Source organism: Mobula birostris, chromosome 6 (genome assembly GCF_030028105.1).
Source record: "Mobula birostris isolate sMobBir1 chromosome 6, sMobBir1.hap1, whole genome shotgun sequence".
Classification (NCBI taxonomy): domain Eukaryota; kingdom Metazoa; phylum Chordata; class Chondrichthyes; order Myliobatiformes; family Myliobatidae; genus Mobula; species Mobula birostris.
The window spans coordinates 93,631,018-93,645,333 of record NC_092375.1 but is presented as its reverse complement, the minus strand read 5'-3'; the positions used below and the strand labels follow the sequence as shown (position 1 = coordinate 93,645,333).

General features: G+C 43.9%; 1 protein-coding gene across 1 annotated transcript in view; it reads left to right on the top strand.

The window, feature by feature from the left end:
- The first annotated feature begins 974 nt into the window (after positions 1-974).
- grtp1a (growth hormone regulated TBC protein 1a) overlaps positions 975-14,316 on the top strand; it is a 69,353-nt gene continuing 56,011 nt past the window's right edge. The window contains exons 1-2 of the mRNA XM_072262350.1: positions 975-1,129; positions 1,220-1,347. Coding sequence (XP_072118451.1) covers positions 1,086-1,129; positions 1,220-1,347 — 172 coding nt within the window. The 5' untranslated portion in view covers positions 975-1,085. The remainder of the gene's footprint in view (positions 1,130-1,219; positions 1,348-14,316) is intronic.

The following is a 14,316-nucleotide window of genomic DNA, read 5'->3' as shown; positions in this document are numbered from 1 at the left end:
CCTGAGCGGATAAAGTCGGTGATGGTGTGGGAGACAATGGCCTGGTGCTCCTTAGTGGGGTCACGATCGAGGGGTAAATAAGAGGAGGTATCCGCGAGTTGTCGCTGTGCCTCAGCAAGGTAGAGGTCAGTACGCCAGACTACAACAGCACCCCCCTTATCGGCGGGTTTAGGGTTAGGGTTGCGGGTTTCGATCTGAAACGTTTACTGTTTGTTCCCCTCCCTTGATGTTGCCTGACTTGGTGAATTCCTTCATCATGTGGTGCTGCTGGAAACTTTCAGCAGGTCAGGTAGTTGAAAAAGAAATTATAAAGATCCTTCATTAGAGATTTGAAAAAGATGTTTTAGTTATGATGGGCGAAGTGATTGGCAAATTAGCTTATATATTTGTACTCCATTGTTGGCCGCAGTACAACAAATCTCCCGTTAGAAATAGTGAAAATAAACTTGTTTTAGCGCTAATGGCGGCTCGCACCTATTAGAGGATGCATTATCGCCACCTGCTGTTTTGGAGTGTGAAGGGGATCCGAGCCTGCTTAAATTTAAAGATCACCAGGGCCCAACCCTAGCTCAGGTGTCACTTCGCAGCCGGTGCAGTGAGGAGATTGGCCAGCAGTGGGCGTGGTTATCAGCGAGGATTGGCGGGCGACAGTGGGCGTGGTCATCAGTGGATTGGCGGGTAACTGAGATTATCGGAGGGGGATTGGCGAACGGCAGTGGGCGCGATTATCAGGTTAATTGACGGGTGGCAGAGGACGGGGCGATCGGCAGACGATTGGTGGCTGGCAGTGGGCGTGGTCATCATCCAATGATTGGCGGGTGGCGAGGGCGTGGTTATCAACGATAATTGGCGGGTGGTTCTGAGTGCGGCTATCGCTGAATGATTGGCGGACGGCAGTGGGCGGGACTCTAAGCTGATGATTGACGGGGCGGTGGGCGGGGCCATTGGCAGGTAGAAGTGGGTGTGCCGGTTAGCAGGTGCTCAGGGTTTGGCGATTGGCTGGCTGCGGAGGGTCAGGGCTGCGCGGGCCTGGCAGTGCGGTACCGGGCCGGGTCACGTCAGGTCGGGTCGGGTCGGTTGTGGTAATGGAGGCTCCGGAGACCGGCTCCGACCAGGAGCCCATGACCAGGTACCAGCTACCCCGAAGCGATCGGGCCGGCAATTGTAGCCGCGGATCGGGTCAGGCCAGGTCTGAGTTGTACTTTATTTTTCTCTCCAGGATCGACGAGTATGGGTTTGAGCGTCCGGCGGAGGAGCTGGTGTCGGATTACCAGGCAGTACTGAGCCGCCGGGCGATCAAATGGCGCAAACTCCTGCAGGGTAGCCGGCTGCAACGGAGCCTGAGAGGTGAGTCACAAACCCGCCAGTAACTAGCGCATTCGGCGCCTGGGCTGGGGGTAGTCGCGTGGGAATGGGGGGTGAGGGACCAGGCACCCCTTCCCACTCCTCGGTTCCTACATTTGCCCCCATCTACCACCTCTCTTCCGGTCCTCGTTTGCCAATATTTCCTCCAAACTGCGAGTCTGTGTCTGTGGGCATAAGAATTGCCTTTCGTTTTCCTTTGCTCTGTGATGCTAATATGTATCTATCCTTAACACCCCTGCCATCTGTCAGACATCCCTGATACAGAACCCTGCCTCTCCCAAAACTGCTGTTGTTTCTGTGTGCTGGACTTAAAACGTTGATAGGGTTGCATGATCCACAGAATATGTTCCGCCGTTGTATTCCCCACTGGATTCTTGCGTGGCGAGGCTCGGAGTGGTCGAGTACTCCAGTCGCAGTGTAGTTTCTCTCTTGTGTATGTCACTGTCTCATTGATAATGGTCATCTGCCTTAACAAAATGAGTATTTAAAAAGTAGAACGCAAAATACAGATTCTGCATAATTACTTTGAATTGTATTTAATATGTTTCTCTAGATGAATTTAATGCTGCTGTACTAGACTATATACAGTAATGGGAATGTGAACATGGGGTACTTTTTGGAATGTGGGCTGGAGATGACAGTGAAGGAGCCACTTGGGTTACTCAGTGAAGCAAAATTAAGCTGGATTTATTGAAGTGAATAAGTGGTGCTCTTCTGCTTGGCCAAATTGTCTTTGGTTAATGCTCTTGGGATGCATCTTGGGAAACTTTATTGTTAAGGACACTATAGAAAGCAATTTGTTATATCTGCAGTCCTTTTATTTTAAGCATTGTTTCCATAGGTTAAACTTGTCTTTAATTCCATTATTGTGCTTTGTGTCTTACTTTATCTTTATGGTTCTTGGACTGACAATTCTTTTTTGAATTTAGCGGTTTTGTATATTATCTCACTAATATTCACAGCGATTAAGTATTAGTTTCCTAATACTTCAGGGCAATTAGCAGAATTTGGTTTCTTTCCTCACCACCTTCCCTTTATTCCATGGTCCACTATCCTCCCCAATCAAATTCCGTCTTCTTAAACTCTTCTGCATCTCTACCTATCACCTCCCAGATTATTGCACTCTCCATCTCTCCTCACGTGGATCCACCTATCACCTACCAACGCTTGCTCCACCCCATTCCCCCATTTCAAAGTTCAAAGTAAACTTGTTATCAATCTATATATATATCGCCATCAACTACCCTGAGATTCATTTTCTTGCAGGTATTTATGGGAAAATAAATACAGTAGAATTTATGAAAAACTATGCCTAAAAAAAAAGACAAATGGCCAATGTGCAAAGGAAGACCCATGCAAATAATTAAAAAAAAGTGAGAATTTGAAGGGGGAAGGGGCAGAACAAGATTGATTGGAGTCAATTCAGCATTGAGGTGAGCATGTTGGTTTAGGAGCCTGGTTGTAGGGTAATATGTGGGACTTGATGTTTCTGTAGCTCCTGCCCAATGGTAGTAATGGGAAGAGAGCATGGCTGAGATGACAGCTTTTCATACAAGCTATTGCTCCTCTTCAAGTCCTGTAATGTTGGCTATCTATTTCTCTCCAAAGATGCTGCCGGATCTGATGAATTCCCCTAGCATTTTATCTTTCTTGTGCCTCTGTATTTCCTAATATTTCTTAGTTTTCAGTTTAGAGTAACTGTGGTTGAACCCACTAGGGATTAGGTGTTGTGTAATGAACTAGATTTGATTAGGGAGCTTAAGGTAAAGGAACCCTTAGGAGGCAGTGATCATAATATGATAGACTTCACCTACAATTTGAGAGGGAGAAGCTAAAGTCAGATCTATCAATAATACAGGGGTGTAAAGAGAATTAGAGGCATGAGAAAGCTGGCCATAGTTGATTGCAAGGGGACATTTTCAGGGATGTTGGCATAACAGCAATATCTTGAGTTTCTGGGAGAAATTTGGAAGGTGCAAGATAGATATATCCCAATGAAGTAGTATTTCAAAGGCAGGATGATGCAACTGTGGCTAACAAGGGAAGTTTGAAAAACCATAAAAGCAAAGAGTGAGTATATAATAGACCAAATATTATTGTGAAGTTAGAGGATTGGGAAAGCCTTGAAACAGATGTACAAGGGTGAAAGCACAGAGGTAATGTGAAGGAAGTTCAGGGACCACTTGTGCTGGGTTCACGATAGGTTTGTCCCACCTAACAAGGAAAAAATGGTAGGAAAAGGGAACCATGGCTGACGAAACACGTGAGGCAACTCGTTAAGAGGAAGAAGGAAGCATATGTTAGATATAAGAAGCAGGAAGGGCTCATGAGAAATATAAGGTAGACAGGAAGGAGCTTAAGAAAGGTCTTGGGAGAGCTCAAAGGGGACATGAGAAGGCCTTGGCATGTAGGATTAAGGAGAACCCAGGGTGTTCTATGCATGTGTGAAGAACAGAAGGATGACAAGAATGAAGGTGGGGCCACTAAAGGATAAAGAAGACAACATGTACCTGGAGGCGGAGGAGGTTGGGAGGTCCTAAATGAATACTTTGCTTCAGTATTCACAAGTGAAAACGACCTTGACCAGGGTGAGGTTGAAATAGAACAGGCCTGTGTGCCGGACAATGTGGAGATTAAGGAAGAAGAAATGTTGGATCTAAAAACATCAAGATTGATAAGTTCCCAGGGCCGGATGTGATATACCCCAGGTTGCTATGAGAAGTGAGAGGAGAGATCGCTGGAGCAGTAGCTATGATCTTTGAATCCCCTTTGGCCGCAGGGGAGGTGCCAGAGGATTGGAGAATGGCAAATATAGTTCCCTTGTTTAAAAAAGGTAATGGGAGAATCCTGGGAACTATAGACCGGTGAGTCTTACGTCGGTGGTCTGCAAACTATTGGAAAGGATTCTTAAGGATAGGATCTATGAGCATTTGGAGAAGTACAGTCTACTCAAGGATAGTCAACATGGCTTTGTGAAGGGATGGTCATGCCTCACGAGCCTAATTGAGTTTTTTGAAGAGGTAACAAAAGAAATTGATGAGGGTAGGCTGGTAGATGTGGCATTTGACAAGGTCCCCCATGAGAGACTCATGCAGAAAGTCATGAGGCATGGGATCAGTGGAACCTTGGCTGTTTGGATAAAAAATTGGCTAACGGGAAGAAAGCAGAGGGTAGTAGTGGAAGGAAAGTGTTCTGCGTGGAGGTCGGTGACTAGTGGAATGCCACAAGGATCTGTCCTGGGACCCCTGCTATTTGTGATTTTTATAAATGGCCTGGATGAAGAGGCGGAAGGATGGGTGAGTAAGTTTGTGGATGACATGAAGATTGGAGGAGTCGTGGATGGAGCTGTAGGTTGTCGAAGGTTACAAGACGATATAGGCAGGATGCAGAGTTGGGCAGTAAAGTGGCAGATGGAGTTCAATCTGGATAAGTGTCAGGTGATGCATTTTGGAAGGACAAACCAGAAGGCTGAGGATAGGGTTAATGGTCAATTACTTAAGAGTGTGGATGAACAGAGGGACCTTGGGGTTCAAATCCATACATCCCTCAAGGTTGCTTCACAGGTTGATAGGATAGTTAAGAAGGCCTATGGGATGCTAGGCTTCATTAACAGGGGGATTGAGTTCAAGAGTAGAGAGGTCATGTTGCAACTCTACAAATCTCTGGTGAGACCACACTTGGAGTATTGTGTTCAGTTCTGGTCACCTCATTATGGGAAGGATATGGAAGCTATGGAGAGGATGCAGAGGAGATTTACCAGGATGTTGCCTGGATTGGAAAACCAGTCTTATGAGGCAAGGTTAGCAGAGCTGGGACTTTTCTCTTTGGAGCGTAGAAGGATGAGAGGGGACTTGATAGAGGTCTACAACATTATGAGAGACATAGATAGGGTAGATAGTCTGTACCTGTTTCCCAGGGCACAAATAGCAAACACCAGAGGGCATATGTACAAAGTTAAGGGATGGAGGCTTAGGGGAGACATCAGGGGTAAGTTTTTTACACAGAGGGTTGTGGGTGCCTGGAATGACTTGCCAGGGATGGTGGTGGAGGCTAAAACATTAGGGGTATTTAAGAGCCTCTGGACAGGCACGTGGATGAAAGAAAAATAGAGGGTTATGGGGTAGTGTGGCTTTAGTACTTTTTTTTAAGGAATATATAGGTAGGCACAACATCGAGGGCCGAAGGGTCTGTACTGTGCTGTAGTATTCTAGTGTCTAGGGAAGCTTTTAAAAACCAACAGGAGGCAACTAAAAAAGCTGAAATATGAAGGTAAGTTTGCTAATAATATCAGGTGATACCAAAGGTTTTCATACAGAGTAAAAGAGACGAGAATAGATATCGGATCACTGGAAAATGACACTAGAGAGGTAGTAATGGGGGACAAGGAAATGGCAGATGAACTAAATGAGTATTTTGCATCAGTCTTCACTGTGGACGACACCAGTAGTATGCCAGAAGCTCAAGAGTGTCGGGGGTTGGGGGTGGTGGAGAACAGAGTGCAGTTGCTACTGCTTGGGAGAAGGTGCTTGGGAAGCTAAAAAGTCTGAAAGTAAGTCACCTGGACCAGATGGACTACACCCCAGAGTTCTGAAAGAGATTGTAGACGCATTAGTAATGATCTTTCAAGAATCATTAGATTCTGGAATGGTTCCAAAAGACTGGAAAATTGCAAATGCCACTCCACCCTTCATGAAGAGAGGGAGGCAGATGAAAGAAAATTGTAGGCCAGTTAGCCTGACCTCAGTGGTTTGGGAGATGTTGGAGTCAATTGTTCAGGATGAGGTTTGAGGATTCTTGGAGGCACATGATGAAATAGGCCAAAGTCAGTATGGTTTCCTTAAGGGACAGTCTTGCCTGGCAAACCTGTTGGAATTTTTAAGGAAATAACAAGCAGAATAGACAAAGGGGAATCAGCGGACATTATGTACTTAGACTTTCAGAAGGCCTTTGACAAGGTGCTGCAGTTCAGGCTGCTAGACAAGATAAGAGCCCATGGTATTACAGGAAAGATACCAGTGTGGATAGAGCATTGGCTGATTGGCAGCAGGCAAAGAGTGGGAATAAAGGGAGCCTTTTCTCGTTAGCTAGTGTGACTAATGTTCCACAGGGGTCGGTGTTGGGGCCACTTCTTTTTACATTATATGTCAATGATTTGGATGACAGAATTGATGGCTTTGTGGACAATACAAAGGCAAGGTGGAGAGGCAGGTAGTGCTGAAGCAGAGAGGCTGCAGAAGGACTTCGACAGATTGGGGGAATGGACAAGGAAATGGCAGATGGAATAGTTCTGAGAAGTGTATGGCCATGCACTTTAGTAGAAGGAACAAAAGCAAGGACCATTTTCTGAATAGGCAGAAAATTCAAAAATATGAGTTGCAAAGAGACTTGGGAGTCCTTGTGTAGGATCCCCTAAAGGTTACCTTGCAGGTTGAGTTGGTGTTGAAGTTAAATGCAATGGTAGCCTTCATCTTGAGAAGGCTCGAATATAAAAGGAAGGATGTAATCCTAAAGCTTTTTTAAGGCACTGTTGAAGCCTCACTTGGAGTATTATGAGCAGTTTTGGCCCCCTTATCTAAGAAAAGATATGTTGACATTGGAGAGGGTTCAGAGGAGGCTCACGAGAATGATTCCAGAAATAAAAAGGTTATCAGATAGGAGTGTTTGGCTCTGGGCCTGTACTCGCTGGAATTTAGGAGAATGAAAGGCATAGATTGAGTGGATATGGAGAGAATGTTTCCTATATTTGGTGGGGGGGGGGAGGGAGTCAAGGACATTCTCAGAATAGAGGGACAGCCATGTAGGATGGAGATGAGGAATTTCTTTAGTCAGAGAGTGGTGAATCTGTGGAATTTGTTGGCACAGGCAGCTGTGGAGGCCAAGTCACTAGGTATATTTAAGGCAGAGGTTGATAGGTTCTCGATTAGTCAGAGTGTGAAAGGTTACAGCGAGAAGGCAGGAGATGGGTTTGAGAGGGAAAATGGATTAGGCAGAATGGGCTAAATGCCCCAAAACTCTCCCATCTCTGTGGTCTTGTATCTAATTGTGAATTGGCTAAGGAGGGTGCATACATGTATTCATCAAATTGTATGGTAATTCAGTAACCATTTTTTTTTAAAAAAAGTAAAATTGCTCTCTTCAAATTATTGCTTTGTGCAAGAATATTGCTTATTTCCATCAAACAGTCATTAAAATATAAATTCAAAGATAATTTTCCTCCTTTGTCTTCATGCCTTTACAGTTGTAGAAGCATGGCAGGGTTTCGGAGTGTTCAGATATTACGTGCGACGTTGGAACCAAGGTTGGCTTTTGGGTATTACTTGGATTCTTTTCTACCCTGAGTGTGTTATAGAAAAACTATTCATGTGACTTCATGGGCTTTGTGTGTGAAGGTTCTAATTGGGGAAAAGATTGACAAATCATTTGTACCTTGGAAAAGGAAGCATCTCACTTATTTTTTTTAAGAAAATTTCACTATTCAATGCATACCAAAGGACTTTAGTGCACCTGAAGTGTTAAAATATGGGAAGCAAACAGCCACATAGTGAACAAGGTGTACCTCAAGTCTGCATGCTTAGTTCCCTGCTCTACTGTATGCACACATGAGAGTGTCTGAGTGCAACTCCAATTTATTGAAATTTCCTAATGACTCAGCTATGCTGGATGAATCACAGGTGACGATGTGTCAGCTTACTAGAGCGTGATAGGTTACCTGGTTGAGTGGTTCCACAAAAACAACCTCTTGTCAAATACCAGGAAAACTAAAGTGCTGATTTCCCTTTAAGGAGAGTGAACATGTGCCAGATCACGTTGAGGAGTCAGCAGCTTTCAATTCCTGGGTGTTGAAATTTTGGATGACGTTTCCTGGGCCCAGCACCTACATGCAGTAAATGAATAAGTAAACTGCACCGGTGGCTTTATTTGCTTTAAGAAGATTTGGCTTATCAAACAGCAAACAGACATTTATAGATATACTGTTGAAAGTATCCTGATTGTTTGCATCATGGTCTGGTACAGCAATTCAAATGCACAGGAAGGTAAGAAGCTGTGGAGAGTGGTGGCCTCTGCCCCCTATATGATGAGGCTGATGAGACACCCTTCACCAGGTATCTGTCCACAGGAGGCACTGCCTCAAGAAAACAATACCTATCATTAATGGTCCCCGCTGCGGGCAGCGCATCCCCCCCACGCCGCCTGGGCAGTGCATCTCCCCCCCTCCCCCCCCGCCGCCTGGGCAGCGCATCCCCCCCACGCCGCCTGGGCAGTGCATCTCCCCCCCTCCCCCCCACCGCCTGGGCAGCACATCTTCCCCCGCCTACCACTGGGCAGGAGGTACCCAAGACCAACTCCAGCCAGTTCAAACACAGCCACTTCAACCTTTCAGTTCTTCAGCCAATAGGCAAAACCCTAATCACTGGAGTTTAGCAAAGTGTGAACACTTTGCACTAAAATGGACTTTGTCTTTTTCTAAAATTCTGATTGTTGTTTCTTGTATAATTTGTTTTTTCTTGTGAATGCTGTTTATTTGATGTGCCTGTGATGCTGCTGCAAGTAAATTTTTCATTACATGTACATGGCATGTACTTGTACATAAGACAAAAAACTTTGATTTTAATGAAGTTTGCAGGATATTGTTGGTTTTACTGGCTGGAACTTGTTGGATTTCCAATATGATTTTCTTGCTTCTGCTGTAAACTAATCATCATCATCATTCTGTGCTGTGTTGTTTGATCCTGGTCTTCCATCAGTCTGTACTATGTGCCTGTGGGGAAGACCCCCCCCCCCCTTACGCTGTTGTTATTCTTTTCTCAATCCATGACCATGATTGTTCTTAGCAAATTTTTCTACAGAAGTGGTTTGCCATTGCCACCTTCTGTGCAGAGTCTTTACAAGATGTTGACCCCGGCCATTATCAATACTCCTCTGAGATTGTCTGCCTGGCATCTGTGGTTGCATAACCAGGAGTTGTGATATACACCAGCTGCTCGTGTGACCACCCATCTCCTGTTCCCATGGCTTCACATCGCCCTGACCGAGGAGATAAGCAGGTGCTACACCCTGCCCAAAGGTGATCTGAAGACTAGCAGAGGGAAGGAGTGCCTTGCACTCCTTTGGTAGAGATGTATCTCTACCCCACAACCCACTCAGTAAAGTAGCCAACCTAATTTTAAAAAAATTCGCCAATCCCAAACATTCTCCCTCCTTCTCCCTCCCACTGGCAGAAGGTAACAAAGCTGGAAAGTATGTACCAGCACCAGTCTCCGGCATAACTTGGTCATAGAGTAATCACATATGGAAACAGATTCTTCAGCCCAACTGGTCCATGCTGACTGTAGCATTCTCCCTGCTGGTTCCAGTTGTCTGCATTTGGCCAATAACCCTCTAAGCCCCTCCCCTCCATATAGCCATCCAAATGCCTCTTAAATGTTACAATTGTGCCCATCTCAACCACTTCTGTTGGCAGTTTATTCCAGGTCATCACTACCCTTTGTCCTAAAAGGGGTAGGGTTAGGGCCATGGTCATGGTTGTCATGGTTTAGTGGCTTGTGTGCCTCATTGACCCAGTGAGCTATGTTGGCTGGAGTCAGGGGTAGGATCACCCATGCCAAGCAGGTCAAAGACTGAAAATGGTCCACTGGTCCTCCAGGTTCAGGGCATTCAGCTCAGGCCTATCAACCCTGATTGGTAAAACAAAATTGTTACGGGAACAGCAATGAAGAATCCTTTTACATCTGAGTGTGACAGAATTCCTGAGTCTGCACCCAGGACTTTCATGACTGACAGTAGTGAAAGCCAAGAGGAAGCTACTGGCACAATGAAGCCCTGAACACCACCAGAGATAGAAGAACCTTCATTGCTGCCCTAATCAGCAGAGCATAATGAAGAGTAATAATAGCTACCTTTGTATAAATATATTACCTCTTGGATTTTTTAAAAATCTATGCCCTCTAGTTTTGGATTCCCCCATCCCTGGGAAAAAGACTATGATTGTGATCTTATTCATACCCCTCATAGCCGACCTCTCCCTGTAACTCGGGCCCTGTAATCCAGACAGCATCTTTGTATTAGGGTCTTCTGCACACTTTCCAGCTTGACGATGTCTTTCCTTCAATATGAAACTGTACACAATAATCCAAGTGCATCATCGATGATTTGTGAAAACTGCAGCATACCGTCTCTTGTATGTTGTCCTGACTGATGAAGGCCAGCGTGTTAAACACCTTCTTCATTCACTACCCTGTCTACTTCTGCAGTTTTCAGCAAACTGTATACTTGTACTCCAAGTCCCTCTGTTTCACAACACTCGTCACTCAGAATCCCCTGCAGTAACTTCCTTACAACTGAAGTTGGACTCATTCCCTGTAGTTCCCTAATGTGTCTTTGATATCCTTCTGAACAGTGGAACATTAGCCACCCACCAGTCTTCTGGAACTATTTGAATGGCCCCCTCGTATTGTGAGGTGGGCTCTTGACCACACAATCTAACACATTGTTGCCTTGCTTATTATCTGCCTGTATTGTGCTCTCTGTAGTTGTGATACTTTATTTTACATTGTCATTTTCCCCCTGTACTACCTCCATGCTGCTGTGATGAAATGATTTGTATGGATGGTGTGCAAAAGTTTTTCCACTGTACTTCAGTACACATTACAATGATAAACCAACTTAGCAAAAGTCAACGTTGCAGCACTTAATTTCCTATGATGGAGTTGTTTGAATTGTATATTCACTTGGATTTCTGAAGCTGAAGCTTGAATCTATAGTCCATGGGGTGTGATAGTTTGGTGGTTAGCAGAAAGGAGATTGAATTCACTTTGGCAGCTGAAGCATTAAAATAAAATCAACAAATGACTTTAGTGACAGTAACATAAAAACCCAAGTTTGTCATTTAAAAACCTATCTGATTCACTAATGTGTCTTGGGACTGTTATTTGTACCTGCTCTGGCTTGTAAGCAACTTCAGAGTGGTTGCTGTCATTGATTCCTTCATTTCAGGAAAAAAAGAGATATGCACAGTATATGCTAGTAGTACATCTTTTTAGACTTGTTTGCCTGTTACAGTGAGATAATGTGAATGGTTGTTAATTTTCCTTGTATCTCTTGGCTGGAGTCCTGGGCGTTATCTGCTTTTCTTTGTGACAAATCTTCCACCTCGGTTCACCGATAGTCCTGTCACTGATCAGATGTTGTCATGGTATTCCCCTTTGTTAGTTAAAGCAAGTCAAGTTGTGTTTATCCAACAGTATTCCAAGATACGGCACAGTTTCCACAGAGTTCAACAGCATGGACTGGATAAGGAAAAGACCTTCCATTAATCAGTGAGCAGTCTAAACTTGGTAACTGCTAATCTTTGGAGCTTACTTTTTGATGCAGCCTGGCCCTGAACTCTTGAGCTTGTGGCAACTGCTGCTTCCCCACCATTGTTTAAATTGCTTGTATTTTTTTAGTGAGTCTGTGTAGTAAAATGAAGATGATTTTTTTTTTAAAAAGGCCTTAAAATTAAAGAGCTGAACACTGCCGACATGCAATTAGAAAAATGTTAAATGTTTAAATGAAATGAATTAAACCAGTGAAAATTTAACTGTCAGTTCTTTACGTTGATTTAAACGAGCTTGAATTGATGCAGACAAGGTGAACAGATTCCTCAGCCGGTGATTAGAAAGTCTGAATTGTCCACAGCCCAGGAAATCCTAGATTGGGACTTAGCTGGAAGGGAAGATTGGACTGCACTCTGTGCTCAGAAGACTAGAGCTTCCAGGTGTAAGCAGGATTGCAGCCATTGTCATTCTTGAAGACACCCGTCCTCGACTTGATTATTGGAAATATTCATTTTGTTTGCACAAAGAAACATGATTCGTTGTCTTGTCTGGGGAAGATCATCATTGTCAGATAGCAATCCACTACTTTTTCAACTGAGATGCACACATTATGGCTTCAGTCCTGACCTTTTATAATTCTACAGAACAGCTGACAACAACCCAAAGACATGAATGCTTGTTGGTAATGCTCCTTTATCAGCTCTCATATATGTTTTTCTATATCTGGTGCCTGCTTCTTGGTCCTGATGCTAATCAGCAACTTGTTCAGACTCTTTGTGGGTGAGTTAAATGCAAGCCTTTACTCATTAAAATCAATATGTGGAGATGCGCAGTTGCTATTCAGGTAAGCTGAGATATGACATGTCAGATACTTTGTCACATCGTAAAAACTGTACTTTATCTTAACACATGCATTTACAGCATTTGCAGATTTTCTCGTGTTAGCTGTACTTCATCCCATTTTTTAACATTTTGAGTAGTCTCATTCTGCATCTTTCCCTTGTGTTAAGCCCTTGTGTTAATCTCTTGTTGCAATCGAGTCAGTATGGAAATTGACCATTCAGCCCACTCTGTCCCTGCTGAATGATGGGAACCCAGCTGTACTCCCATCCCATGTGTTCCACCTCTTTACTTAATTGCTTCAAGTGTGTTTGTTTGTTTGTCTGTTTTTTTTAGACACTTGTATTTCATCTGCGATTCTCTTTCACCACTCTGTGTATTCCAGGTACTTATAGCTATCAGATCCCCTCTAAATATTTTCTCCCCTATCACAAATCCATATCCTTTGGTTTTGGTTCTGATACGACTAGAAAATGGAGCAGTACAAGAGAGTACAGGCCATTTATCTCATGGCATCTGTGTTGAGCATGATCCTAAACTATGCTAATTCCTTCTGCCTGCACACAACCCGAATCCCTCCATTCCCTTAATATTTGTGTGCCTATCTAAAGGCTTTTTGAACGGTACTATTGTATCTGCTTTCACTACCACCCCTGGCAGTTTACTCCAAACAACTACCACTCTGTATTTTCCTAAAAAAAAATAAAAACTTGCCCGCACATCCTTAAAATTTCCCTCTGTCAACTTAAAGCCATATCTCCTGGTATTCAATATTTCTGTCCTTCGAAAGGATTCTGGCTCTCTTCTTTATCTATGCCTCTCATAATTTTATAAACTTCTATCAGGTTTTCCATTGGTCTCTGATACTCCAGAGAAAGCAGTCCAAGGTTGTTTAACCTCTCCATATAGTTAATATAGTCTAATCCAGGTAACATTCTGATAAACCACTTCTGCACCCAAAGCAGCCACATCCTTCCTGTAATGCAGCAACCAGAAATCCACTGTACTCTAAAGTGCAGCCTAAACAATATATTATGCAACAGTAACATGAGTTCCTGACTCTTATCCTTAGTACCTTGACTGATGAGGGGATATATGCCAAATTCTACCCTTCGCACCTCCTGCTTACATTGCCACTTTCAGAGGTATGGACTGGTACCTGGAGAAATGTATAGAACCTGGTGAAATGTGTTCCTCAATGTCAACAATACATTAGAGTTGGTTGTTGTCTTTAGGAAGATGGGGGTGGGTTATAGTGTGGCACGCGTTCCTGTTTGTATCAGCATTGTTGATGTTGAAAGGGTTCAGAGGTTTACATTCCTATAAGTGAACATCACTAAAGTCTGTCCTGGTCTAATCACACCAACAAGAAAGCCCTTCACCTCTACTTCCTCAGGAGACTAAAGAAATTTGGCCTGTCCCCATTGAATTCGACCAATTTTTATTGATACAGCATAAAAAGCATCCTTTCTGAATGCAGCACAACTTGGTATGGCAACTGCTCTACCTCTGACCACAAGAAACTGCAGAGAATTGCAGACACAGTTTAGCACATCATGGGAACTAGCCTCCTATCGATATACTCTGTCTATCGTTCTCGCTGCCCAGATAAGGTAACCAACATAATTGAGGACACCACTCAACCCAAGCATTCTGTTTTCTGCCCCTCCCAAGCTCAAGGACAGCTCTTATCCCACTGTTGTGCTGTTCAGTAGTCAAACATAAGAAACTTTTGACTGCAAAGTTTACCTCGTTATGACCTTGTTCCTTATTGTCTACCTGCACTTTCTCTAAC